Source organism: Pleuronectes platessa, chromosome 3 (assembly GCF_947347685.1).
Source record: "Pleuronectes platessa chromosome 3, fPlePla1.1, whole genome shotgun sequence".
NCBI classification, from domain to species: domain Eukaryota; kingdom Metazoa; phylum Chordata; class Actinopteri; order Pleuronectiformes; family Pleuronectidae; genus Pleuronectes; species Pleuronectes platessa.
This window is the reverse complement of record NC_070628.1, coordinates 21151971-21179829: the sequence shown is the minus strand read 5'-3', so window position 1 is coordinate 21179829 and position 27859 is coordinate 21151971. Positions and strand designations below refer to the sequence as shown.

Below are 27859 nucleotides of genomic sequence, written 5' to 3'. Positions count from 1 at the left end.
TTCTCGAGCCGAAGATCATCCTGGTCTGTGATCGACTACCAAAGAGTCATTCGCCAGTTTGCATCGCCTTCTCGGCGATCAACGCTTCGGCCTGAACGAAAGGCGGAAGCGGACGTTTCCGGAACTACACGGAGCTAATAACAAAGCTAACAGCGACAAGAAGTCGTGCAGTTTCAAAGATAACTAAATAATAATAATAATAGTTTCTCCGCAGCCAACCCGACACCGCCGTGAACCTTGTCGCTCTGACCGGCTGGTGCTCATGCCGGAGTCCAGGCTGCTGTCATGTTGACCGGGCCGGGTCAGGCTCTTACTTCCTCCGGGCTGACGATGGTGTCTGTGGGACTCGCTAGTTTCGCCTGAGCTCCTCCAGGCTGCTGCCTCACAAGCTGGATGTGGTTGGACTCTCAGCTCCGGGTTAGTAGTCTCCCTCGGGCCCAGCAGCTGATGTTAGATCAGTTTATACACAGTGTCCGGTTGTCAGCTGGTCAAGTTAACTCCGCTGTTACTGACAGCACCTCACAGGCCACAGCAGCTGATCTATTGAGATGTGGCCGTTCACGGTCACGATGAATAGTTTGATTCCGCACGTTGTTACAATAGTAGGGGATGTAAACAATGACACACGCACATTGAGCTATGAGCACATGCACATAAAGTACTGCTTAGATTACATGAAGTATGGAGGCACTTTGAAAAGGTCTGTGTGGAATCTAGACCCTGAATAACAAGCTGCTCCAGTGATGCGTTCAGGGGCACCCACACTTTGTTGTAAAGAAAACCTTCTCACACTTTCTCTTGATGACATAGACTACTCTTGTCATTGTATATCAAAGATGATCAGAGAACCAAAGCTGTAACTTGTTTGAGAAACCCTCTGACCTGGCGCATCATACAAAGTTTACATTAAAGGTTCATTGTGTAGGATTTAGTGACATCTTGTGGTGAGGTTTCATGTTGCAGCGGAATACCCCTCACCTCACCCCTCCAAGCATGAAGGAGAACCTATGGTAGCCTTCGATTATTATTGAAAACTGAAAAGTTGAATGGCGGCCTCCGTAAGGAGGACACGCTCCCAACGTAAATATAAAGGGCTCATTTTAGGGTAATAAAACAGTTCATACATTCGGGTGATTTCAAACTAATGAAACCTCATTAGAATAATTTTATATTTCATTTCTGCCAATAGATCCATTCCATCTCTGTGCCTTCTGCAGTATTGTATTTGTATGTATCACGCCTTCCGGTCTGGTCTCTCTGGAACAGAACAGAAAATACTGTAGAGTATCGGTCTCCTACTGTCAATTAACCAGACACCACTATTTATTGTGTTTAACTCTTCACAGAATGACAATGCACAGTAGCGGAACATCCCATGACCCTTCACAGAGTACAGGCGAACGGGGAGAGCTGGTTCACACCCTGTCCAAAGAGTCTCCAGACGCCTCGGAGTTGGGGAGCCCTCGGTGTATACCACAATTTGACCTACACAACATGGTGGTTTCCTATAAGAGAATCACTCTGTTTTTAGAACCAGTTGCAGAAGCAATGGAGCTGGGCCGCTTCGTGCTCGGGTGTGTATGTGTTTGTTTGCAGCCTGTTTGAGCACCATGTGATTTAATTGCTTGTGTAATGAAGCAGTCATGTTGAAATTGGGAGTATTCAATGTTGTCAGCTTTGTTTTCTTATGTCTTTGTTTTCTCTTCTCTCAGATGGAAGATGCCGGTGTGCTCTCTGCTTGTGTGTATATTTCTTAATCTCTTCTTCTGCACTGTTAATGAAGGTAAGATGAGGCAAGATGAGCTATAAGGAGTTAATATTGACACAACATTTGTGTGGTGCTTTAAAACACACTTTAATTTATTAACCTACTGTTGTGTCTGCCTCCCTGGTGTCAGCGGGCTGGTTCTCAGTGGCTGTGGCGTTAGTGTTGGCGCCTGCTGCCTTGGGTTACCGGCAGGACAGGTGTGGGGGCAGAGCCTCTGAAGCTGAGCTCCAGAAGAAGAGCTATTACACTGTGCACCGCAGAGACCTGCAGACGGTGCATCTCACCAAACAGGAGGCCATGCTGGAAGTAAAAGACCTGTAAGACAGATTCTACACGGTTAATCATTATTGATTCACCTGCTGATGATTTTCTCAATTTACTGATTCATATTTCTTTAAAATGAGTGGTTTTGTGTATTGTTTTACTCAGAAAATTAGAAATATTTAGAAAAAAATATCTGGAGTAAGCGCTGTCCATTCTTTCCTGTGTTGTCATGACATGTGCATGTTCGGCTTAAAGTTTATCTTTGTCCTTGTAATCTTTGTGTACTGGGTGTTTTCTGTCTTCACCAGGTTGAAGCATTTAGACGACATGTTGTCCTCTGCCTGTCAGGCAGCAGAAGCTATTGAAAAGGTCCTGCACTGGGATAATCACACCAAATCCTCAAGGTCTGCATCAGCATACACAAGCAGACACACACACACACATTCACACGCACACAAGCTCAGGAGGTAACAAGGGCCATCCACTGAGCAGAGGGTCGGTGGTTTGACCCCCAGCTCACTCAGTCTGCATTCCGAAGTTTCCTTGGGCCAGATACTGAACCTCAAATTGCCCCTGACAGCTGATTTGGTGTGTGATAGAAAAAGGGCTGCATACAGTATGAATGTGTGTGTGAATGGGTCAAAGCGATTAGACTGTGAAGCACTTTGAGTAGTTCATTAGATTAGAAAAAGCACTATCTAAATACAGTACACAAATGGACAGTGTCACCTGTAGTTGATTTAGTTGATCACTGATTAGTTTAACGAGGGTTATTAACAAGTAGATCATCTTTTGTTTCTGTGTTGATTAATCTGCCCAATTTACTGTATTAACACCAGCTAATACTGGAAAGAAAGGGAAAGGAAATATGCAATTTACAATTATTAACTATTTTTTTTAATTTCATTTATAAAATTTGTTGTTGGCATAATAAAATAGACACATGCAGTACTAATTATTAGTAGTAATAATAGTAAGATAATGTTACTTAACTGGGGTATGTTCTTTTATACGGTAATATTAGTGGATTATTTCTGCTAGATACATCATGTAAACAGCTGTGAAATACTCTGACCCAGGTCAGTTGTTACGTCATTATAGCATTAAATGTAATGTAGTGGCTGATCAGTCGCTCCCATGGTTGGATGACTGTGACCTGACATTTGTATTATCTGCTTTCAGGTTCTATGGAGTGATGTTAATAGTGGTGTGTCTGCTCTACCTTGTTCCTGTGGGCTGGGTGCTGGCTGCGCTCAACAGCGCCATCTTCCTGTGCAACAGAGACTTCTACAGAGGTCAGTTGATCCTGGCTGAAAGAAGCACTAACTGTTGCCTTTTTTCACATATGAATTCCTGACAGTGTCCAGAGAATCAGATGTAGACATTGCCTGGAATTTAACACATTCAGCGCACAAAAGGAGATAGTCAGCAGCATTCACACTTTCTGGAAGTGTTCTACCTGGGTTAAGCGAGAGCGGTGCCTGGGTGGAGCATGCAGGAGGTTGGCTACAAACACCATCAACTCAGTTGCTTGCCATGAATTTGACGGACAGACTTTGCACTAAAGAGCTGGCATACTACACACATACTCTTCCTCTGGGTATTTTCTGGAAAGGTTTAAGGTGCATGTGTCAAAGCAGAATTATTTAAGAAAGAAAAGCTAAAGTAAAGGGTTGTTTCTCCTGTGCTTCCAGTTTTGTTGGACCTCAGAAAGTTCTTCCACGTGGGCCAGAGTAAGGCCTCAGAGGGTTTGTCTGAGGAACAGGAACAAGGAAATCTGCTGGACAGGACGCCTACACCGACTAGTCTGGAGGTGAGAGGAAGGAGAAAAGTGTATGAAGGGTTAAATACTGATTTCCTCACTGGTTGTGATTTACATTAAAAACAACCATGACTGTAAGCTTCTTATCCAGTTAATCCCATGCTCTCAATGTATTTATCCAGTAATGTAAAACAAATCCGTGCATGGATTTTCCCCATCCATCAAGCCACTCCTTTCTGTTGTTATTTTATGTTCCAGCAATGGCGGGAGGACAGGCTGAAAATGAATAACATGTTCTGTATTTGATAGAATCCTCCTGTTTACCTGAACAGCTCAGATGCTCAGTCAGAGCTGACCACTGTCCTAAGTGCTGATCCTGGGACTGTTTGTGGTACACTCTGCAGTATTTATGTGCTTGCGTGTGTGTTTGATGACAGGACCTGTCTCCTGGCAGTGTAGAGGAGGCTGAGGAAGCAGAACCTGATGATGAATTTAAAGATGCCATTGAGGTAAATACTCCTCTAAACCAATATGTCCACATTGCAATCACTCGTTTACTGGTGGCCTTATTCTTAAGAATAACACATCTGATGTGGGAATTTCAGAATATCAGGGCAACTGATATTTTTTGTTTAATGATCATCCAAAAAGAATGTTGTATTAATAAGGTAAAAGACACATATGTGTCATTGATTTCTTGCAAAGAATTCCATGAGAAAATGTATGCCAATGTTATCCGACTGGAGCCAGCAGCTGGTTAGCTTATCTTAGCATAAAGACTGGAAAGAACTAACCGGCTTGAATAAACACATCATATAATGTTTGTATCATCTCTGTCAAAAACACAGTTTTTCTGATTACAGGCAGGTCTATTTCTTGTGTACTTATTTTATTCCATTCAACAAATTAGATAAGGGGATTTATTCTTGAATATTAAAGGTGCTGGTTGATATATTTTGTTACTGTTGGACAGGAGTTTTTTCCCATTTCCTGTCTTTTTAGCTAGGCTAACAGTCTCCTGGTGCTAGCTTCACATTTAGTGAACAGACATGAGCGTGGTGTTGATCTTTTCCTCTAATTCTCAACAAGACAAAGCATATTTGAACTCTTCCTGAAAATGTGTCCCGTCTGCTAAACACCTGTAGTCTGTATTTCTCACTATTTATAAGATATAAATTCTTCCTCCTATTTACAAATTTGAAATGTCATTGGAGCATGCATCACAAAAAAAAACAAAAAATCATCCCTCCTCTTTTTTTCTTTTTTGTATCTGCCTCCCTCTGAAATCAGGAACATTTGATTTCCCTGCAGGTGAGTGTCGCTCTCCACTGTTTAGAGGAGGCCCGTGCTCCTCCACTCAGTAACCTGTAGAACTACTCGCCAAATGTTCTCAGAATCAGAATCAGAATCAGGTTTAATTGGCCAAGTAAGTTGTACAAACAAGAAATTTGACATGGTGAAGTGGCTCTCAATGTTAAACATAGAATACACATAACAACACAAAACAAAACAAACAATGCGAAGGTCTAAGAAAAAGAAAGAAATGAAGTGCAGGGATAAATATTGAATGGTATGAGTATTACAGTTGTACAGTGAGGGTGAAATAAATATTATAATTAAATATAATTACAATATAATATAACTTCGGGAGTATTTGTACAGTGGTTATCTTCATGGGGCGTCCACTTGTTTGAGGGGATTAAGTTCTTGCTTTACTCTGTTGAAGGGTTCGGTATGTTCCTTTTGTACTCGCACTGAATATCTGCGTTTGTGAGTAACATTGTTCTCATTTGTTGTTCTGCATCGTGATCAGGAAACCCCTTTGGTCTTAGTGGTAAGTGGATTACCCCAGTGCCTCCATCCATCCTTCCCTCCACGCCCATTATTTGCCCATTATCGTCATCTGTCTCCAATAGTCCCATCATACATGCTCCTTCATTTCTAGTCTGCATGAGTAAAATAAAATAAAATAATTCTTGATGTATGTTTGTAAGGGGAAATCTTGTACCTATTTTAGAACATTATTCTATTTTTTAGAAAATAACATAATTATTCATAAGTATGCAGTGTCATAACTACATCTCTGATGTTTATAACAAACCAAACCGTTTAAAAAGCGGTTGAAAATTGAGCAAGTTGTGGTTATTTAAAAAGTACACACCACTACAACACAATGTTATGTGTGAGCGAGCCGCCTGTGGCAAGATGGCCGCCATGTGCGGACGTTTGACTCCGTTAGCCGAGACATCTAGCCTTTATATATATATATATCTATGTTCCAAGCCACTACCCTCAAGAAAGTTTGGTAATAGACCAGGTCTTTTTTTGAACATCTGTTGTCTTGTCTTTGATCTGCTTGATTTATTTACCAAACATCTTTTTGTAAACTTGTTGAAGTGCTCAAAGTTTCTTCCAGTTTGGCCGGACTGCCTGCTCTGTTTCCCGGCCAGGTTTCCACACTCTTAAAAACCGACTGTGATGATTGTTCCTTATACAGTACATAACTCCCCCTTCTCCTTCCTCTTTTCTCCCCCCCCTCCTTTCTCTCTCTCGCGCAGGAGGATGACGAAGGGCCTCACGGGGCCCCAGAGTACGACACCATCTCTGAAAATGGCCTTTTGAGCCGCAACGAGCCAATTCGCAGCAAGGTGTCCAAACTGACAGAGAAGCTGCGTAAACGCTACCCCACCAGCAGCACAGGTCAGTCCGCTCCCACTCATCCACTGGTTTCATTATACGTGGTGCCAATTTGGAAGTGTGCTTTACGTTACATCGATGTTGGTGGTAGGTTAAGTTAATGTTGCTGCTGCTACTTCAGTTTCGCACCTTGGAGACCAGGAACAGTTGTGTAACCATCATATTTAAGCTCTGTCAGAAAACAGTAATCTTCCGTTGTACCTCAGCGTAATCGGTAGTTTGGGCCTTTTCATTGAAATTACGCAAAAGCTGAACCCGAGGGTACGCTGAGGCTAAAGGGAAATCTGACTGGCTCCTGGCTTGTATGGCAGGTCTATGTACTAGTACTATGTTCTAGATTTCACTGTACTCTTTCTACTTGTTTTTCTTTGTCTCCAAAGGCAACTGTTCGAGTTGCAACGCTGTCTTCTCCGTGCTGAAGAAAAGGGTGAGTCTGAATACTTGTGACCAGAATCTGGGATATATTTAGGAATCACATGAACATTTGGATTGATTTGGTCCCGACTTTTCTTCAACATGTTCTTGTCTCTTGTTGCAGAGGAACTGCAGTAACTGTGGCAACAGCTTCTGTTCCCGATGCTGCTCTTTTAAAGTGCTGAGAGCTTGCATGGGGGCAACCGGTAAGGAGTGACAAATAGAAGATACTGGATCATTCTACAACATTTTATTCTTACTCTGATTCAGATTGGCTCATGTGTGTACTGACTGACGGTTTTATTCTCTTACTTTTTCTTCTCCAGCTCCAGAGGCACAGAGAGAGACAGTGTTTGTCTGTGCTCCTTGTAATTCCTCTCTCATCAAGTTACAGTGACATGGCATCAGTTAATCTCCTGGTGGCCAGTGGAAGGTCCTTCACAAAGTAACTGTAGCCCTCGCACACACCATGGTGTTCATGTTAAGAAACTTAATGTCTGTTAAGATACCTCCTATGTTGGTCCTGCCTTGTCCAGTCAAATCCTTCCTCCGCTACTTATCATTATGGGACTTCTACTGTAACATGTTACAAATTTCCTGGGACAACTCCCTATGAAGAACTGGACCTTATGAATAAATGGGAGTCAAGACAGGAAATAATAGTATAAACAAAAATCCAGGGCCGTGGTTTTCCCCTCGCTAGGCCGAGGGAAGAATAAAGCATGCAAGGTGTAGGCCCGGACTCTACTGGTGGTGTTGGGTGAGATTGGGAGTTTGACTGGAGGTCGGTGGTTTCGTTTTTACATACCTTTTCTTGCCACAAATTTGGATCCACTTGAATGTTGATATCTTTAGCCTGGTAAGCTGTTCAACTGTAACATCCTGCCGAGATAACTTCTCTGTACTAACAAGACTAAGCTACCACTGGAAAACCATGTGTTAGCTGGGCACTGCACAAAACAGAATTCTGTTATTTGGATGAACAAAATAAGAAGCTCTATGTTCGGGCTTTGGGTGCCGGCAATTCAAAACCCATTTTCCCTCAAAGACTCGTTTGTTGTCCCCCAGTCCACATCGACCTGTGGCTGGTCAGCATCTCTGTGTGATTATTTCTGGGTTTGTCCAACTATTCCAGGCCAGTGATTTTGGTTGACTTCATGTTTTTAATAATTGCATCTGCTCCTGCTCTACACGGCTCCTGTGGGTATGCATGTTATTTACCAGACCTCAAGTCCAGAGGTGAACCCTGCTAATGAATCACAGTGAAGGTGTACTGGTGGTTTGTGAACGAGGATAAGTTTGATAGACGGCGGTATTCTACTTATTATGAACAAATTGCTTCATTCTTCACCCTGATTGTTGTTTATTCCTGTGTAGACATGTCAAACTGGTTTCTTTTTGGAGGATAGAGACAACCTAGAAATCTGTATCCCTGCCGCTCAAGCTTCTTCTTTTAACCGTATCAAAGTCAGTCCAACTGGATTCAATTCATCTGAACAGACTGAGAAACCAACTGAAACCAGCATCAGAGCCTCACACTCTTGCAAGCGGGACTTAAAAGAATCCATGTGGGGCGTTGTAGCCCAAAAGCTCGGTCTTTGATGGCAAACCGGCGAGACGATGACAAAGCTGTTTTAACGATGATTCAGACAAGGACGATTGTAATTGTGTGCTTTGCTTTTATTGAAATCCTATAAGCTGTTACTGTAAATTTTTCTTCTATATCTAATATATTTAAGTTAAAAGTCCACAAATGGGAAATTATTATTTGACCTAATGATGAATTCTGTATATATTGGCCCATATTTTATTGTTAAAACAAGCCATTATTGAAATAAACTCGATGATTTCATTAACTTAAAGTCCTCGTGGTAAGTGTTTTTTATTTAAAAGCAAGTGAGTAACAGAATACAATTTTGGGATAAAGTATTTGAGGAAAGGTTCGTGTTCAATTTTATATGTTTTGACGTTATTTACATTTTTAGATTTTAAAAAAGAACAAATATTGGATGCTTCCTCAAGCTGTATAAAAAGTACCAGTTGTGTCTGAAATTAACCAACTGGAATTTACCTTCTAGAAATGTCAAGCAGGAATCCACATAAATCACAAGAGAAGAATTTCAAAGTCACACGTTTACCTCTGCCAAGGAGGTTATGTTTACCTCCGTGGTCGTTTGTTGATATCTAGGAGTTTGTGCAATGTGGTGCAGATCCAAATCAAAATCTGGATCTAGAGAATTCAAATGTGGTTTTCTAAAGGGAACTGTTGGGCCTTGGCTGAGATATACCCTCTATTGTATATGAGTTAGGATTCAAAGTAAATGATGAATATACAAGAAAGCCAATTAAATAGCTTGCCCACACAAATAATAATTATATGATTATCACAGAGCAATGTTAATCATAACACCTTTTATCTAAAAGGTTAAAACGTTCACAGTCATGTGAGCCTGGGACACCTCTTCACCCAGTGGAGGTGGTGGGTCAGAGGGGAATGGTAGCCCCCCCCCCCGCAGGACACCATCACAGCACTGCTGCTCCTTCAGCGACTGATCTACCGTGAAGTGTCTGAAGTGGAGGAGCTGCAGGTCGTCCCTTCCCGCAGCTGTTAGACAAGCAGCTCCATGCCCAGTCGACCACATGTACCAATTCTGGCGATCCACTATAAACTCACTCAGGTTCAAATTAATGTAACTGTGCAATGCTCATTTCAATCTGTGCAATTCAATCACTTATTTGCAATATGCAATATAAGTGTATATATTCTGCTCACAATATATGCAAATATTCAGTTTACACCGTCTTACATTATTTTTGTATCTATTTGTATTTAGCTTTTACTTGTGTTTATATTGAATATTTACTTATTTATTACTGTACTGATGTTTATTTTTTGACTGTCCTCTCTGCTGCTGCAACACAGCAAATTTCTCCTTCTTGGGACTAATAAAGGATTATCTTCTATCTACTAATGCTACTAATTCCACAAACATCGGTCTGTCTCTATGTGGAAGACATTCTGTATCTGATAAACTGTCTTATCGCCTTCGTACTTGGCATGTTCATTGCTAAGGGCCCAGGGAAGTGCAGGGCCAAATTTTGTGTGATTTGGACATGCAGTACGTTGAATATTAATTAAGATAAATAAAGATGGAATAAAATAAACAGGCAACCAGCACTCCAGCAGTCAGTAAGGACAGGGCAGTGTGTCTTCAGTCTGTGAAGGAGCTGAATCTTCTTCTCCGTCCTCAGTTAAACGACAGCAGAGGTCAGCTGTCAAGCTGCGGGTCAAATCAGCCCTCGATCATTTTGACGATTTAACTGTTTTTATTTCACTGTATGGGACCGCATCAGACACTAACAGGTGTATGCCTACTGATCAAAAGTTGGTTCTGAAAAATTTGTCAGTTTCTCCACAGCCCTCTGAAATAGCAAAACTGCAACGTATGAAAAAATAATACTAGTATTAATAACACACGTGAACAGTAATAAAGCTAATTCAATTTCATTTTATGAAAACAATTTACAGTTGACAATTGACCTACCTGGTTCATGAACCAGGTAGGAGGAACACAACGTTTCTAGCTTGACTTTGCACCATGGACCGTTTATAGAAAATCTCTGCACACAACATCCAGCACACAAACAATAGAAAGTGACGGTATCTTGTAGAACTGTTTGAGGAGGACTCACTAATGACAAGGGATAATTCTGAAGTAGCCCTCGAGCACTAACAAAGGACAAGAGAGCGTTACAAACATTTAAAACAGGCAATGCACCGGACCTAAACCTGCACTTGTAGGTTAGCCCCGCCCCTCTAACCCCTCCTCTCCTCTTATCCCCGCCCCCCGCCCCGCTCCTCTTGTCCCACTAAAACGATTTGAGCGCACGCAGGGACTCGTCCCCACGGCCGCGGATGGCAACATGGCGACAGAGGTAAGGCTGGCTGATGTTAAGGCTTTAATCCCCCCCCCCCCCCCCTCCATGTTCCCACCCTCTGCAGGAACCTCACCTCCATGGTGCCGCTATGAGTAATAATAAAAATCACGGGTGCGGGTGTGTGTGAGCGGAGAGACGAGGTGACACTGGGATTCAGCTCACTTCAGACAGTGTCCTACATTATCCTGCGCGTCGGCCGATGATCCGTCGGTTATTCTCCCGTAGCGCGTTTGATAGAGAAGATATTTTATTGATATACAGATAATAAACCTTTAACATGTCAGTGATGTGTCAGGGGCAGCGGAGCAGCGGGTCCCCACAGGGATGTTGAGAACAAAATGTGTTTGGTGAAAGCAGATCGGGGCTTTTTTGTCTGCTGAGACGACCCGTTAATCCACTGTGTTGACTACACACGCACACACGCACACGCACACACACACACACACACACACACACACACACACAGAGGGAGGAATAGCGTTCAGCACCATGGACAGAGGCCACCCACTGCTCTCCTTCTGTGATACAGTTAATGCCGGATTTACAAGAGAGGTTGATAATAATAACATAATAATAATAATAATAATACAGTTGTAAGTGAGTGACAGTCTGCCTCATCATGTTCCACATCATCGATCTGTTGTGAGCTGTAGTTTAGATGTTGAACCGTCTCCTGTGAGCTGTGCTTCTCTGTTCGAGCAGGGAGAGACAAGAGGGGGAGAATGTGTGTGTGTGTGTGTGTGTGTGTGTGTGTGTGTGTGTGTGTGTAGGAGATAGTGTGTCAAGTGCTGGGCTCTGCTCCAACACACAACAAGGCAGAAATAAGTGCAGACACTGAGCCACGGGGAGATTGATCACATCTCCTCTATCATCCTGCACCGACAAATCAGCCTCTGTTTGTACACATTGACAGTGAACAGGTGCACACAGGGGTGTCGCCCTCTGTCTCTCTGGGGACTCATTACAGAGATACTGTTTTAACCCCTACTGTTTTGTGTGTGTGTGTGTGTGTGTGTGTGTGTGTGTGTGTGTGTGTGCGTGTGTGTGTGTGTGTGTGTGTGTGTGCGTGCGTGCGTGCGTGCGTGCGTGTGTGTGTGCGTGCGTGCGTGCGTGCGTGCGTGCGTGCGTGCGTGCGTGCGTGTGTGTGTGTGTGTGCTCAGTTCCACAACCTGCAGGAGCTGAGGCACAGCGCGTCCCTGGCCAACAAGGTCTTCATCCAGAGAGACTACAGCGAAGGAACCACCTGCAAGTTTCAGACCAAGTTCCCGTCGGAGCTGGAGAGCAGGGTGAGGAGACTTCTTCTGTTAAACATGCTCCTGTGTTAGATGTATGTAGCTCAACAGACATGCATTTGGATTTAGTATGTACATATATGTATATAGATGTGAGTGTGTGTGTGTCTTTATATCAAAGGCATTTATATATATATGTATATATAAATTATTATTATTATTAATTATTTATTTTAAGAAAAATATATAAATACAACATTAAAAGCAAAATCCTGACAGATGATAGGGGCAAAAAATACAGTGCAATACAACCGGCCTACAGGATCATTACAGAAGGAGAAAAAGGAGATTTTGTGTAGAAAGTCATAATAATAAGAGAATAAAGGAGTAATATGAGAATAAAGTAGTAATATTATGAGAATTATTTGAATGATTGGAAATTCCTCTGTCGCTATTAGTAATAGGCTACTATTATTTATAGTTTTTAAAATAATGATAATAAAGTTTTAGTTGATTTTCAAAATAAAAGATGACATAGTTCCGCCTTATCATTAGCAAGGTTTCTTTGTAATCTGAAACTTTCCATGACTATTTTGAGATATTTTATTGGTAAAGAAAGATCAATAAATTGAGGAGATAAATGGCAGATCTTCATCAACAGACCAGATTCACAGCTACAGGTCCTAAGACTGTCATTATTGAGAAAAACCCATCCTTCCTCTCCACGTTTCACTTGACTCATCGCTCTCCTCGTGACTCTGTCCTTCGTGCGTCTCCAGATCGAGCGGACGCTGTTTGAGGACACTGTGAAGACTCTGAATAACTACTACACAGAGGCGGAGAAGATCGGAGGACAGTCGTACCTGGAGGGGTGTCTGGCCTGCGCTACAGCGTATCTCATCTTCCTCTGCATGGAGACACGTTACGAGAAGGTCAGGCTGGTTCTCTCAAAGGCAGCTGGATTTTCATGTTCAAGTTCAGCGGTGAACGTGTTGTGGGTTTTTCTTCTCCTGTCTGTGTGTCAGGTGTTGAAGAAGATCGCAAAGTACATTCAGGAGCAGAATGAGAAGGTCTACGCTCCCAGAGGTCTGCTCATCACTGATCCCATAGAGAGGGGGATGCGTGTTGTATCCTTACTCAGTGCTTTTTAAATTAATAAATCAATGCTTGTGTTTGCATCTCTCCTGAGGAGACGAGAGAGGCAATTAAATCTTACGGTCCCTTATCACAGGTAATACAATTTCAGAGACAAAATACATAATATGTAAATAAGATTTGATTATATTCTCATGAAGCATAACAAGTTTTACCAGTATTTCATAGAAATAAAAAAACCATTAACTAAACCTGAACAGTTTATCAATTTAGAGAAATATCAACAACTCCCATAACCGTAACTTGAAGTGTTCTAAAGTCTGATATAAAGTACTCTGATACTACCTTTTCTTTCATATGTAGTTTATAAACCGTAAGCATATAATAAGCATTTTTTTAAATAGTATGAAGTACTTTTACTGTGTAATTTAGGAGTAATCCGAGGCCTAAGGACCTGTTCAAAGACAAACTACAGCCTATTTGTCAAATGTTGACGTGGCATTCAAATGATTTCTTCTATAAGTAGAAATATTTTCTTCTTCACCTACTTGTACCTTATGCTAAATCCTACTACTATTTTAATTTAATTTATATCATCTATATGATATGGTTTTATTTAAAGGTGACAAATTGCGCAGCATTTTCAAACAGCAATGAAAACTCTGTCTTAGCATTTTATTTTGATCACAGACTGTTTTAATAGAAGTTCTTGGGATATATACCTTAAATTAACTGAACATTATGTACGAGAAAATACACAGTTATAGATCATGTATCGCCAATCAGCCAAAACAAAGAGACGTGACGTTTGGTCCTAATGGCCCAGGCCTACAGACTGCTGGTGTTTTCTAATACTCGGTAGTGCCTTATTTGTCCCTAACTACTTTCACCAGATAGAGATTTCCATCTATGAAGACCGGGGCTCCAGCGGCTCCAGCTCAGGGAGCAGCTCTGTGTCCGGCAGCACAGCTCGATGACTGGCCTCGTCCTAAGCCCCCTGTCCCCCTGATCACTCACCACCGGAGAAGTCAGGACCCTGATACCACTCCTGTCCCAATACTTAACACGTACCATCCCTCAGCCATGTTCACACAAAGGATTCACTAGCTTTTTGTGTCTCTTTGGCAAATGACCTGACATCACGTGCTTAAAATGTTCCCGAGCTTTTTCCACAGTGAATGCACTTCAGTCGTTTCTTGCAAACTGACTTGCATGCACGTTGACTCAGACGTGTTTTGCTTCAGTGTCTCGATGGAAAAAAAATCATCGCAATACTTTGTGTGATCGTACCATTAACGTCCTTCCTGTTCTGTCTGGTGGGAGATGAAAAGGATGGAAGGAAGTAAGAAAGAAAAGAGAGGATGTGTTAGTGTTGAGATGGGAGTGACGACCACAGGCCTCATCGAAACCTCATACCTCAGCCACCGCAGCTGCACCGCACAGTCCAGATCAGCCTCAGCGGCGACCTGACCGACTGGGAAACTGGACTGAGCCCATCACCGTCCACCCTGCACCACCACACACTGGCTTCTGAGGACACTACCTGTCGCTCTGACTGCGTTTCTGGATCGTGGCAAATGTGAAAAAGGATGTGCAAGCATTTGAGCAGGGCATCACAACGTTTCACTGTGCAAAGGAACTCTTCCTCCATCCACTCTGCTGTAACTCATACTGTCTGGTAGCAGATGAATGTCACTCAGCACATCCATGTACAACTGTAGCAGATCTTCCATATCACGCACATGAAAGTAATTAGACACAAATGCACCAATCCAAGTGGTAACCTCTTGGTTTCAATGAGCGAGAGCAACTCTTCCTAAATTTGAATTATGCAAAGACGCAGTGTGCATTATTACAAGTGGACCAAGTATGGGTCAGAAAGTCTTCCTGAATCTTACCTGTAGTGTTTTGAAGTACATCAAACTTCCAAAGAACAATAACTGCCAAACAGAAACAAATAAGGACTCACAAATGTGAACGTGTCCTTTATTTTGGTGACGCTGTGCGAGGACTGACTTTCTTGTCGCTTGTTGTTTGATACACAGCAAAGAGGTAAATATGACTGGTGTCTGATAAATACTCTTTCATCACCGCTACACAGAGCTCGTCTTTCTTTATCGTCACCCTGTTAGTAAACATGAGAGGCCACCTGACAGGATACAGGTAGATGTGCCGGTAAGTCATCACAGATACTGAACGTGCACAGGAGCAGGTCTCCAGGACTGGAGCTGCTAAATGGAATGCAGCCAATATGATCGTTGTACTTATCAGCAGGTTTTTATCAGAAATGAAAACCCAGCAAACATCACTAATGTAACTAGAAAAAAAGACCAGCTGTGGCTCAGGATGTAGAGCGGATGGTCCATTAAATGGAGCGAATTAAATTGCCCAAGGTTTCCTTGGGCAAGATAATCCCTGATGGCTCTGCGTGATTGTTGTGTGGTAAAGTGCTTAATGTGCACTGTAAAACTATAGAGCTGATCAAATACAAACTCGAGTAGTGTTTTAAAAATGATTTAACATAATATATTACCACAGTATTATGAGATGTGCTGAATGTGCTAGCAGCTGTTCGGGCCCCCCGGGCCTTGTGCACGTTGCTTGCTGTGCCTGTGTCTTGGTGAATTGAACTCTGCTTGATGTAGGACAGAAACGACCAAATTACCACAGTAATCAAAGATGAAATGGTACAAATAACTCTCAGAAATTGTACCACCATTTCAAAGTACAGAATAAGTATAACATCTTATTACATGCACTACAGCATCAGAACATCTCACAAATCTGATGTTATGACGAGCTTTGTTTTCATGCATGCTTAACTGGCTATGACAGAGCACTTTCAACTGAGTTATGGGTTGATATCGACCGCTTCTTCAGTCTTCACTTGGAAAGTGCAGAGACGACAGCGTGCACCCAGGAAACATCCAGACTGCAGGACGTCTAGACACTAGGACTCCGTCAAATAGTGAATCCAGATGGACACACGGTCACTGCATGTCACAGGAAGTCAAGCAGATACTTTTCTCAAACGTTACTCTAAAGACTAGGGACTCCTGAGATGTGCAGACAGCACCAACACACACTGTAGTAAAAGTGTCTTCACACAGGAGGCTTGAAACGTGGTGACGGACGTGGAGCGGATTCCAATGTAATATGGAGCCAACGCTGCATGAGTGACAGCACGAAGCAGGTGAGAGCAAGAACAAAGGAGGAAGAGAAGGAAGGTTAGGACGACACAGTAGAAAAGGATCAAACTGAAACACATGGCAGTTAAATGGAAATATGACGAAAGAAGACCATAGAGACAAGTGTTTACACAAAGGGAATTTGCAGAACTCAATATATCTCCTTTGTGATAATAATAATAACAATAAAAATCATGATAATAATAGTAATATATCTTATTATATAGCACAATTCATGAATAAATGTAACATAGGACTTCAGATAAAAACTGTTTAAACACTAAACAAGACAGGGCAATACAATTGAATATAAAGAGAAGGCTTAAATAGGTGATAGTGTTAATGTAATAATGAGGTTGTTTTTAAGATTAGGTCTCCTGAAGCACCACAGACTTTTTTCTACTTATGAAGTAATAAACTGACTCACCAAGAATAGTGATTGGTAAGATTTTATTAAGAGAGATGGTCATGGGTCATAAAAGACAACATTAACCCTAGCAGTAGTACAAATTAATACTGGATTAAAATGAATGAAAAATAGTTTAGCTACTCAGAGTAAAGGAAACAACACGTTTTAATTTTGAGGGCTGGACAAAAAGTTTGAAACCATTTTCTGTTTAGTTTTTCTGTTTCCAAAGTAATTGTATTGCCTTCTCAAAGACCTGCAAAAAATAAATAATAAAGAAAAGAAAATTGAAAACAGAACAATAATACAATTTTAATTTCTTTTCAAATTAATATTTGAGGCACTGCATTCAAGAACAAATCATTTAATAAACTTGCCTACCTGCACAGTGGCCATTCTTGACAGTGAAGCCTTTACCACACTGGAAAAAAAAAACTTCTGTCAGTATTTGGTTGTAAAATTAAATTTGATTGAATTAAAACTGACAGTCAGAAGAAAAGAGTTGTGTTAGATAAGTCAATAAGGCCTCTGATAGAGACACACTGGAACATTACCAGGTTCATAGTTCATGCTGTGGCTCCGTACTCCGTACCTGCGTGTCATCGGCGAGCAGAGTCATTTCCTCTTCTCTGGGAAAAGACACCTCCACCACTGAGTTCATCTCACCAGGCTGAAGGGCTCGGCTGATGGAGCTGCCGTCTGGCCAGGAGACCTGCAGCACCGTCACCTCATCGTCTCCTGGGAATCCGGGGCAGGATTTTATTTTTATACTGTCTTTTACCTTAGATAATGTAACAAATGCTGTTGTTACCTAAACCAAAGTGGGCGACAGGCTCCATCTCACACAGGTACCCGGAGCCTCCGTCAATGATGCGCGTGTGAGCTCCACTCTGATTGGTGAAGGCTGTTACCTTGGCGCCCCGGGCAAAAGAGCCAAACTGGGTGTGAGGGATGACCCGCAGCCAGTTATTGGACGAGCCCTGACAACAACAGTGATGGGTTAGGCTGATGTAACTAACACCTACACACGCACACCCACACACAGACACGCACACACACACACGTACACACCTGTGTGACCTTGAAGACAGATATTGGCTGCTGGGCGCTCTCTCCATGTGCCAGCAGCAGCTCCAGCTGTCCGTCCCCATCCAGGTCGGTCACGGTTCCACCTGTCCAGTAGCAAACAGAGAGCTTTCATGGCTCTTACTCCCATGACAACTAAACTGTGGTGTTTATATGGCAGCTGTGTCTCTATGAATCTCAATCAAAAGACAGAGAGGAGGCAGAGATGTCTCATATTTCTTTCAGCTCTCTACAGTTTGATAATGAAACTGATGACAACGTGTTGTCCTGAGCTCAGAGGCAGCTGACCTGTTCCTCTCCCCTGTGGCTCGGCAGCATCTCCCACGTTAAGCTCCTCGATCAGTGGATCCGCATCAGTTCTCCTTGCCACCCTGCAAACGAACACATGGGATTATAACAACAGCTTTTGATTTAAGGATTTCCTGTCATGTAATGGTTTATGTGTGGCGCCTCTCCATGAAACTTGGGTCCATGTAATTATTGCGATCTTACCTGAACAGCCTGTTGGGGGCGTTTCCTCTGTAGGCGATGTTGTTGAAAAAAACGTCCAGCTCCTTGTCGTTATCAAAGTCAGCAGCGATGACTGTGCGAATAGGGGAGGGGGTCGCAAATCCCCCAGTAGCTACGTTCTGCAAGAGATCATTTTAAAAATCCTGTTTTATCAAAATCTTTCCATTTCACAGAGTTTTATCTGATCTTCTTTATTCCTCTGTAAAAGTCCTCACCCGAAATGTAGAGTCGGTGCCCTGCAGGTAGAGTCGGTGTGGGCCGTTCCAGTTGCCATAAACGATGTCCGTCTTTCCATCCCCATTGAAGTCAGCGAGTGTTACTCCTCTGCCATGCTGGTAGGTGTCCTCCACACCTTTGGATATAAATGCAGTGTTAAAGCTTTAGTGCTGCCACTGCTGGAAAAATAGCGATAAGATCAAGTGTCTCTAGTGACATCTAGTGGTGGTATTAAAGAAGACACTGTGGCAGAGCAGCACATTGATTCTCCCCCATAAATTACTTTTCTCATAAAATAACAGCAACAATTCAATATTATTATGTTAACTCTTTTCTAGTTTAGTCAAAACATTTATATCTTGGTAATTTTTTCTCGCTGAGATTTAGATGAGAATATCTCGTGTGTGAACATATAAACTAAAGCCAATAATAACTTTTTCTAATCTGTAGAACTATTCCTTTAAAGAAAATGGGACATTTAAGATGGCAAGGAAAAAATTGTCCAAAATGCACCTACGTGTTGCTCCTTTTTATATTTCCTTTTTGATATAATTGATTTAAAATGTGAGGTAATGGCTATTTACTCACTTAAGAAGTAAATAGTGAGTAAATATATATATTGTGTTTTTATGTTTCTATGTTCATTGTATGCACCAATAACCAGAGCAAATTCCTTGTAGGTGTAAACTTCTTGGCAATAAATACTTTCTGATTCTGATTCAGTAGCTATTGACTGACACACATCGCAAACATGTTGATAGTTCTCAGATTTCTTATTTTATCTTATGTAGTTCAACTCCCACCTCTTGAGCGTTCTTGCTCTTTCGCTCAAGCTCACCTGCCTGTCTGGCCATGTCAACAAAAGTCCCATCTCCTTTATTCTTAAACAAGAAGTTGGGTCCGTTCTCGTTGTCACAGAAGACGTCAGACCTGGCCTCGCTCAGGATCGGCCCGACCACCACACCACGTCCACCTGCAGGACCAGCAAACTGTGAGAGTCCACTTCAAACCACTTCACACACACACACGTCATCTTCTCGAGCCTGAACTCCTCCTGACCTGTGAACTTGTTGACCCCGGCCTGCGCAGCCACGTCCGACAGAGCGATGACGCCTTTACTCACATCACTGGCAGCCTCGTCCATTTCTAAGAGAGCATGGGGGCCCACGTTGCCACTGGCGTAATTGGCCACGTAGATGGAGTAACGACCTGTTCCCTGCAGTGCAACAGCAGGCGAGAGGAGTGAGGGGAAGCTTTTTTAGAAGCAAAAGTGGGATTTTGTGTTTAGATCGACAACGTGGATTAACTGACCTTTCTGTCCACACATGCCACAGAACGTCCTGCCATGCGATTGGCCACGCCGCGACGCACATTGACCTCGTCTTGTAGAAGATCTTCGAAGCGACCGTTGCGAAACTTGAAGAGCTTGTCCGAGTAAGTTGCCCGTCCTGCATAAAAAAACAGAAAGCCAGAGATCATGAGAGAAATCCCTTCACATATTGTTCCAGAAATGACGTCAGGAGGCCCTTTGCTGGTTTCTGGTTGGAAATCTTGAAATCGCACTATTCACCAGAGTAGGCGTCGTTTGTGTTCAGGAAGTAGATCTCCTCACGTCCGTCTCCATCCACGTCGCAGGCAGTAACTCCGATAGCGTTCCCTGCTCGGTCCCTCAGGGCGTAGTATGGAGAGGTGCTGTCGTCAGTGGCGATGTTCACCAGCCTCTTCGTGGTGTGATCGTACTTCAGCACCAGGTTGGGCCCGTTGTACCTGAGGGAAAACGTAGAATAGATTGGATTTTTACAAATTCATGCAAGCTAACGGCCACAGGGTAAAAAACGTATAGCTGGGCTATGTCACACCGTCAGCCCCTCACCCTGCCACCACCACTTCCAGGTCGCCGTCACCGTCCACGTCGGTCACGGCCATCCCGTAGTTGAGCTGTGTCGGGTTGTGAAGATTGTCCGGAGGAAGCACAGTCTGCGTTACGACCTGGAACATGGGCTCCGAGCTCTGGGCGAGAGACTGATGCCGGAGTCCCACCAACAGGAGGAGCAGCAGACCTGAGGCCCACATCGCCACTGCAGCCTGATGGGACACAGAGCAGGGGTGTGGGTCATGTGTTGTGTCCAGGATATGGACACAGACATTTCATGGTTTTAATGCTGCATCTCACATTGGAAACAGATTTGTTTGTCATTCTCTGCTCATTATCGATAACCACTGATGTGAAGTTTGCTCCTGATACATTTGGCTCATGTTGCTGACACACAGCAAGGTTTCACACACACAAAGAACATGTGGAACAATCCAAAATGAACAAAAGGCCACAATTAAATGACAGAATCCAAATAGATGTTACAAGTAAGCAATAGTGAAATCTAGAGAGAGAGGTTGCCACCAATGGAAAGACAAAGTTTATACTAGTTTGGAGCAGGTTATTTTAATGAAACGCTCCAATGTGTTTTTCCTGATTAGTGAAAACAATCCTTCATTCGAAGTTGGTTAAAAAATGATCTACATCTTGTTAAGAATACTGTCTTGTCATTTACTTGTTAATAATTATGCTGCACAAGCATAATTGATCTTACATTCATCATACATTGCAATGAGATCTTTACCACTACATCCATGCATGAGGTTAATTCTTCCTCTCTGAAGTATGTCTGCAGGAAGGTCTCCTTCTTTCTTACCTGACAGCTGAGTCTGAGTGTAGAGATAGAGATGATGTGTCTGCGCGGCAGACGTTTAGCACAGATCCTCGTCCTTACACAACTATAGCTTTTAAAATCTACAAAACAGCTTGTGTAATGTGCAGAGGATAAGCCAATCAGAGGAGGTCTCTCTGAATGATCAGGTTGTTGACCAATGGCTGGCCTGTATTTCTTGTGCCCGTGTTTCCGAGACCCGGATGCTATGTATTGGTAGTCACAACAACAATTCACTTATCATACATGAGTGATTAGAGGTGTTGGGAATCGATCATAAACCGTGAAGCGGATGGAAGTTGTGCTGGAGAACAAAACAAGTTTTTTATTGCGTTAAACAAACGTGCCCGTCCTGCAGAGTGGCTCAGCTGCGGCGCCCTAAAAGAACGCCATCTCCCAGCATGCACTGGGTTGTCCTGTGCTCACGTCAGTAGCGCGACGAACATCGGCGGCTGCACCAGAGACTGTGGGCTGAACAAACCAGACACGGGTGAGCTGAAAGAACAATAACAGTATCTTCCCTGTTTAGACGTTTGGTGTCTTAGTGAAATGAAAACAAAAGACTTGAATTATCTTTATATTTGTGTTCTCGATAAACAGCTAATATCGCCTCAGTTGGTGGAAGTTTAGCCCGTTAGCTAAACCGGTTAGCAAGCTGGAGCTAACTGAAACACACAGTGCTAAGCTACTTGGCCAGTTTTCAGGCTCCAGCAGCGCGTGAGCTACTTGTAGTTGTTTGGATGAAATCAGATCAATATTGTATCAAATGATTTATCGTTTTGAAAACTGCGTATGATTAAAAAATGTACTTGTTTTTTTTTTAAAACTGTTTACTTATTCATTTTATGTATTCCACTCCACTTGATGTACAGAGCATTCTTCATAAACACGTTCACCAAGTGTGTCACAGACGTAGAAACAGAAAATGCGTGCAGTGCTGTTACAAACGATAGCACGTTAATGGAGAAGAGAAGTGAGGTAAAACAAACTGATGCATCGAAAAAAAGGTTCAATGGTAAAATCAATAAAATAAAGCAATAAAACAAAAGTTATATAAGTCATCTTATAGCACTTAGTCTTTTAAATAATTTGAATAGAGGATACTGATGAGGCTTGTCTGTGAGACAGATGTGGAGACAGTGAACGCCCTTTTTAAATGATGTATCATAAAAATCGATTGGCTGTAATTGTCTACATTTTCTGAGATGAATTCATTTTAGATTTTTTTCCATCACCTTGCAAATGTGTTATCTCTTATCTCTTTAGGTTTAAATCTGAGGGACAGTTTCATGTCACCTTCCAATTTATAGTTTTTGACAATCTCCTTCCATATTTTCAGTGTATTTTCTAAAATCAAATTTTCTTGTCAAGTTGCCTGATTTGTCCCCCTTCCTCTGTGATCCAGGTGTTTTATTAATTCAATTGAGTAATGGAACAGCCAAAGGAAGACTGTGCTACATCCCAGCCAACACCCGCACCTCCCTCCGAGACCAAGAAGCCAAATCCGCCTCCGTACGTCCCCAAACAGCGGCTCCCTGCCTCCAAAGACAAAGCTCAGACTCCGGGAGAAGTAAAGCCACGACCCAGGCCTCGCTACACTGACAAGGCACGGAAGAATGCCAAGAACAAGAAGGACAAGGCTGGAGGAGAGGGTAAGTCGGCACCTGTTGAAGGAGAAGATGGAGGTGAGATACAGAACAGCGACACGAAGCCTGATGTGAAGGAGGAGCCGCTGGAGGATCCAGAGGTTGAGGTCAAAGAGCAGCTTGAGTCAGCCAGTCTGGAGGCAGATGTTGCCTCACGGCTGGAAGCAATATCCCTTGTGGAGGAAGAGGAAGAAGAGGAGGAAGAGGAAAGCTGGGATACACTGTTCAATGATGAGGGCGACTCTTTGGAACAGCACCTGCCTGCAGAGGTGAGAGTTTCATTCATTCAGCATAAAAGCAGGCGGGAGGAGTATAATTGAAGCTTTGGTTCAGTTCCTTCTCTTGTCATCTACTCATATTCCACCTGTCTTCATCTGTACACTTTCCTTCTCCCTGGCTGCAGCTGGCTGTGAAGCAGGGTCGAAAGAAGAAGTCAAACCAGGGCCGCAGGTTTGATTACAGCAATATGGACCAAGAGGAGGATGAGGAGGAAGGCGACTTCAGAGATGATGAAATCTCCAACATCGTAGAAATCTACGACTTTCCTGCTGAATTTAAGACCGATGACCTTCTCAAGTTATTCCAGGCTTATCAGTATGTATCATACAGGGCACAACATCTTACTTTAAGACATTATTTAAAACCACAACAGGGTGTCAGCAGGTTTAAAAAGTAAAACAAAACAATGTTCTATTCAATTATCTGATATTAGCCCTTTAAAAGTCTTAACTAAGTTAAAATATTACTTACTAGGTCAAGATAGTACTTAATTATGTCAACATTTGAAATAAATAGTCTTTAATATATAACTTGTTGAAACCTGTAGTAGCATTTTGAGATTGAAAATCTATGTTGGATGTAGCAGTATTTCTCTTTCTGCATGGTCCTAACTTAAAAAAAAGAATAGAGCCATAGTAAAGTGTATTCATCTGACATGTCAGTAGGTCTTGAATATGATTTTTGATCCCCAAGTGTAGAAGATTAAAAGAATATTGGTTTTGGTAACATTTCTTTTCTGATTGTGATTTCAGACAGAGGGGCTTTGACATTAAGTGGATCGATGAAGTTCACGTTATAGGCCTCTTCTCAAGCCCCATAGCAGGTGAGTTAATCGCTGCATTGTGTTGCTGTGACACTTTCTATCCCAAATTGTTATAAGAGGGAGTTACGTCTTTTCTTTTTTCAGCCCGTGAAGCTTTAAGATCCAAACATCCACTGATGAAGTTGCGACCACTCTCCAAGTCCTCCGCCGAAGTCCAAGCCAAAGCCCGAAGCAGCTCAGGTACAAATACACTCCTCTGGTGTTGTCAGTTTGTCGTCTGTATGTCGCATATTTAAATGCTAAAATGATCAGTGTCCGTCTATCCTCAGAGGACCTCCTGCCTGCAAAAGACAGACCTCAGACCAGTGCAGCGATGGCTCGTAGGCTTGTGATCGGTGCCCTCGGTGTGAAAAACAACCAGTCTGACGAGCAGCGCGAAGCAGAGAAGAGGAAACTCCTGGCAGCGAAAGGTGATAATACACAGATGCTTTCTTTTCAGGCTTATTCTTGTGGTCTTGTGCATAGAGCAGTGATGCGTTCAGCAAAACCTGCTCTGTTGTATAATGTGGTGGTTGTGTGCTCTCTCCACTGATAGTTTTTGTGTAGGAAACTGAAATACTGCTGATCCACACCTCAGGTGGATGGTTGCTTACATTTGAAGGGTGACCATGGCCTCAGACAGAAGAAGATGCACAGCTCTCTTAATAAGTTTTTGGATACTTCTGTTTTGGGTAATTTGAAGTCACCACTTAAAGAGATAAAAACATCTGTCTAAAGGGCTTATCACCCAAGGAGGTCCACAAGGAAATCGTGGTTACTTCTGACACTTTGGTTAAGAACAGGCAAATATGACAGAGAGAAAAAACACATGAATAAAAAGAGAGCCTCGGAGATGACCCTTATCCTGGAAGGCAAGTCACCAACACTCCACAGGAGACCTTTGACAACCGATGCCTTCTTCAGAGAACAGATTTGTATTCCCCTCGATCGCTGGACCAAAGGTCTTTGCACCAAGTCTGTTGTGTTTCGTTTGACACATGAGGTCGTATTTATTTCAATCAAGTTTGTACACCGACTCCTTAACACAATACTTATGATGGATATAGAAAACTCTTACGAAAATAAAGGCTTGGTGTGCAAACACCTTAAATGTATGAATACAGAAAGGGACCATGTTGAAACATTACTTAAATTTGTGATTTGCCTCCTTATCTTAGGCCACAAACATATTAAGCATGGTCTCTTTGAGAAAAATATAGAGTAGGTTCTCAGCTTTTCACACGTGTTAGAATCCTCAACCGTTTGCCCTAGTTTCTGCATCACAGTGTTTCCACCAGAAGAGGGAGCTGCTTTATTACTTAACACGAAAATTGGAAGGTGCAGTTGCAAGTTGATTTAAAAGAAGTTGTTCTCTGTCCATCCCTGTGCAGATGGTAACAGGTCTATAATCAGAACAGCAGCCATTTCCCATCACAGATGGAACATAAGTATATAGGCACAGCAAACCACAAATGGCCGTCCACTGAGCAGTGAGTCAGGAAGTCAGGGCCTTGAGTATAGCGAACTAAAAACAGCTCCTTTGTTCTTAGCATGGGCGCTGCGCACTATGCTGCTCTTTACTTAAGTTCACAACACACTGAGTAAATGTCAGTGCAGACGTGCATCATGGGCTGAACATAGTGTCCCTGGAATGGACGCCACGTATTAACGTACAGCTCCATCTTCAGTCTGCTCCTCACTTCTCTGTGGTAGAGGCGCTGATGTATATTTATAGGCAACACATCACCAACGTGTTGTTTGTTCAAAGGCTTTCGATGATTGATGTGTTCAACATCTGTCTGTGATTTATCTTTCAGAACAAAAGCGCCTGGAAGCCAAACTGAAGGAAGATGCTTGGGAGGGAAAGTGACGGAAAACAACAACTACTCGTATGATTCCTTTGGCTTTTTCCAACAGATGCAAAGCTTCTGTTACTTCTTCTGCTCTGTCTCTCTCCACTGGCCACTCCTTTCTACCACCACACTTCCAACATATGGATTCCCATCTATTTTTCTTTTTGCCGCTGTCCATTAGTCTGCAGCGTTTCCTCAGATCAGGGCGTCCGGTTACTCTCCCCGATCCTTTATTATTTCTTTATTAGGAACTGTTCTCTCACCTGGACTTACTTTTATATCTGTTACACTGTAACTAAGGTCTGTACTGAAGCACTGAGCCTAATCATTTGTAATTCATTGAAAGGATGATTTTCTGTGAAGCTGTAGAGCATCATGTTTGTCATTGTTTTACATTTTTTTTAGATGTTTTTTAAGATAAACTCAACTAAACCCACCCGCCAGGTAAAGATCCTGTATTGTTTAAAGTCATGATGATAAAGTACACTATGGTATATGAATATACTGTTGAGTCAGTTCTTGTATCACAATGTAACGGTAACTTTTATTAAACTTTAACTTCACTTTTAAAACTTCATATAAGGTCAGTTTTCAGCGTTTGAGCTGTGTCGTGTGTTTGTCTGTACATATTTTCAGTCAGAGGATTTCTTTGTGCAAAGAAAGATGATGATGATAAATATGTTTTCACCCATTCTGTCAGCGAAACTTTGAACAGAAATAACTTGTCACGATCTTTCAAGTATCAAGAGCATGAAACATTCTTAGGTCAGATAGAAGTATGATGAACTACAAGCATCTTTATTAAATGTATTGCATCTCATTAATGTTTCCCCCACTGGTTCTTTTTCAAAAGCTCTAACAGTAACTTAATATACATGTATGTTGTTCAGATGAATCAGTGGGACACCCAGTTTACCTTTCGTATCCATTTCAAACTGTATTTTCCGACATTGGACAGTGTTTTTTTTTTTTTTTAAGTACAGTGGAGAGAATCTTTATAACAATACATATGGTTAAAACCTTAAAGTAAATTTGTAGAACGTGGTCTTAAAGTGGCTGCAGAGTCACAGATCCTGGGTCTGTGAATTTGAATGAAACTGTTGAGCAGATGTTGTATAACTGTCTGTTTGTATCAGTAACTTACAGTAGATTCCTGAATAAATAAAAAGAAAAGATTCCATTTCATCTCCTGATCTGGTGACGTTTTCACTCCAGTTTAATCATCGCATGATCTGTTGGTTTAGGACTCAGGTTCAACACGATCCTTTCTAATCGCCTTAAATTGAAGATGTGGTCAATCTCAACTGGCTGCTTTTCTTGATTACAATTAGAAACCAGAGCTCTCTATCTGGTAGACACAAATGTTTAATTAATATAACTTAAATCCACAAAGTCCGTTTCATAATTCTTTACCAGAACCCGTCTAGCCTCAGGAGACTTTTTTCACATGTGGAGGCTGCTGCCTCCTCTGAGGCTGCACCCAGGCGACCACAGACCGCGTGGCACTGCGTCTCCTTCACCTCCTCAGCCAGTAATTAAGTTTCCCTCTCCCAGTCTGCAGATAGAGCTGCCAATGTATTTGTTCTCAGTGAACTTTGTATCTCAGATTCGTTAACTCTTGTCCATATAAGCACCCAGCTGTAAGTGGATACGTTTACATATGTTAACAACATACTGCTGGGTGCACAAATGGGAAATAAAAACATGATGTTGCCTCCGTCTGATCACAACCCATATCATTTAGCTGACACTTTTAGCTTCCAATCAGTGCATTCATCCAGGGTGATATTCAGCTCTGCTACGGCTGAGTCCAGTACAGAACCCAGTTTGTTACTGTGCAGATCAGTGGCTGAGATGGTGCCACGTGGCTCATGAAACCAATTCAATTAAAGTGCTGCAGCCTCAGAGGAGGCACCGTTTCATCTTCAGTGTTTTCATTTGTCTTTGTGATTCACAAAGACAAATTTGTATTTATGCAACTGCAGTCTCTACAGGTG

At 42.3% G+C, this 27859-nt stretch overlaps 4 protein-coding genes across 5 annotated transcripts; 3 read left to right on the top strand and 1 right to left on the bottom strand.

The window, feature by feature from the left end:
• The first annotated feature begins 86 nt into the window (after positions 1-86).
• Positions 87-8767, top strand: zfyve27 (zinc finger, FYVE domain containing 27). The gene is made up of 12 exons (XM_053418570.1): positions 87-417; positions 1347-1574; positions 1713-1783; positions 1899-2085; positions 2341-2436; positions 3215-3327; positions 3727-3845; positions 4232-4303; positions 6353-6494; positions 6872-6918; positions 7030-7111; positions 7232-8767. Exons 2-12 carry the CDS (start codon positions 1348-1350, stop codon positions 7300-7302), a joined length of 1227 nt encoding a protein of 408 aa, XP_053274545.1. The 5' UTR covers positions 87-417; position 1347; the 3' UTR covers positions 7303-8767.
• Positions 8768-10762: 1995 nt separating this feature from the next.
• golga7ba (golgin A7 family, member Ba) lies at positions 10763-15388 on the top strand. Its single transcript, XM_053418569.1, has 5 exons — positions 10763-10841; positions 12005-12130; positions 12856-13008; positions 13102-13203; positions 14065-15388. The coding sequence occupies exons 1-5, from the start codon at positions 10830-10832 to the stop codon at positions 14146-14148; spliced, it is 477 nt and encodes a 158-aa protein (XP_053274544.1). The 5' UTR covers positions 10763-10829; the 3' UTR covers positions 14149-15388.
• Positions 15389-16792: 1404 nt separating this feature from the next.
• On the bottom strand, positions 16793-21393 carry crtac1a (cartilage acidic protein 1a). 2 transcript variants are annotated; one of them, XM_053418568.1, is made up of 14 exons: positions 21268-21393; positions 20451-20662; positions 20148-20344; positions 19889-20025; positions 19637-19793; positions 19416-19550; positions 18577-18713; positions 18344-18480; positions 18140-18222; positions 17837-17937; positions 17577-17745; positions 17320-17503; positions 17147-17186; positions 16793-17021 (listed from the first exon to the last, which is right to left on the bottom strand). In XM_053418568.1, exons 2-12 carry the CDS (start codon positions 20648-20650, stop codon positions 17325-17327), a joined length of 1632 nt encoding a protein of 543 aa, XP_053274543.1. In that variant the 5' UTR covers positions 20651-20662; positions 21268-21393; the 3' UTR covers positions 16793-17021; positions 17147-17186; positions 17320-17324. The 2 variants fall into 2 exon arrangements, with proteins under 2 accessions (XP_053274543.1, XP_053274542.1); XM_053418567.1 differs by having other exon boundaries at positions 17358-17503.
• A 290-nt stretch (positions 21394-21683) lies between these two features.
• r3hcc1l (R3H domain and coiled-coil containing 1-like) lies at positions 21684-27047 on the top strand. Its single transcript, XM_053419238.1, has 7 exons — positions 21684-21772; positions 22688-23197; positions 23332-23522; positions 23960-24030; positions 24115-24210; positions 24300-24440; positions 25827-27047. Exons 2-7 carry the CDS (start codon positions 22712-22714, stop codon positions 25877-25879), a joined length of 1038 nt encoding a protein of 345 aa, XP_053275213.1. The 5' UTR covers positions 21684-21772; positions 22688-22711; the 3' UTR covers positions 25880-27047.
• The last annotated feature ends 812 nt before the right edge of the window (positions 27048-27859 follow it).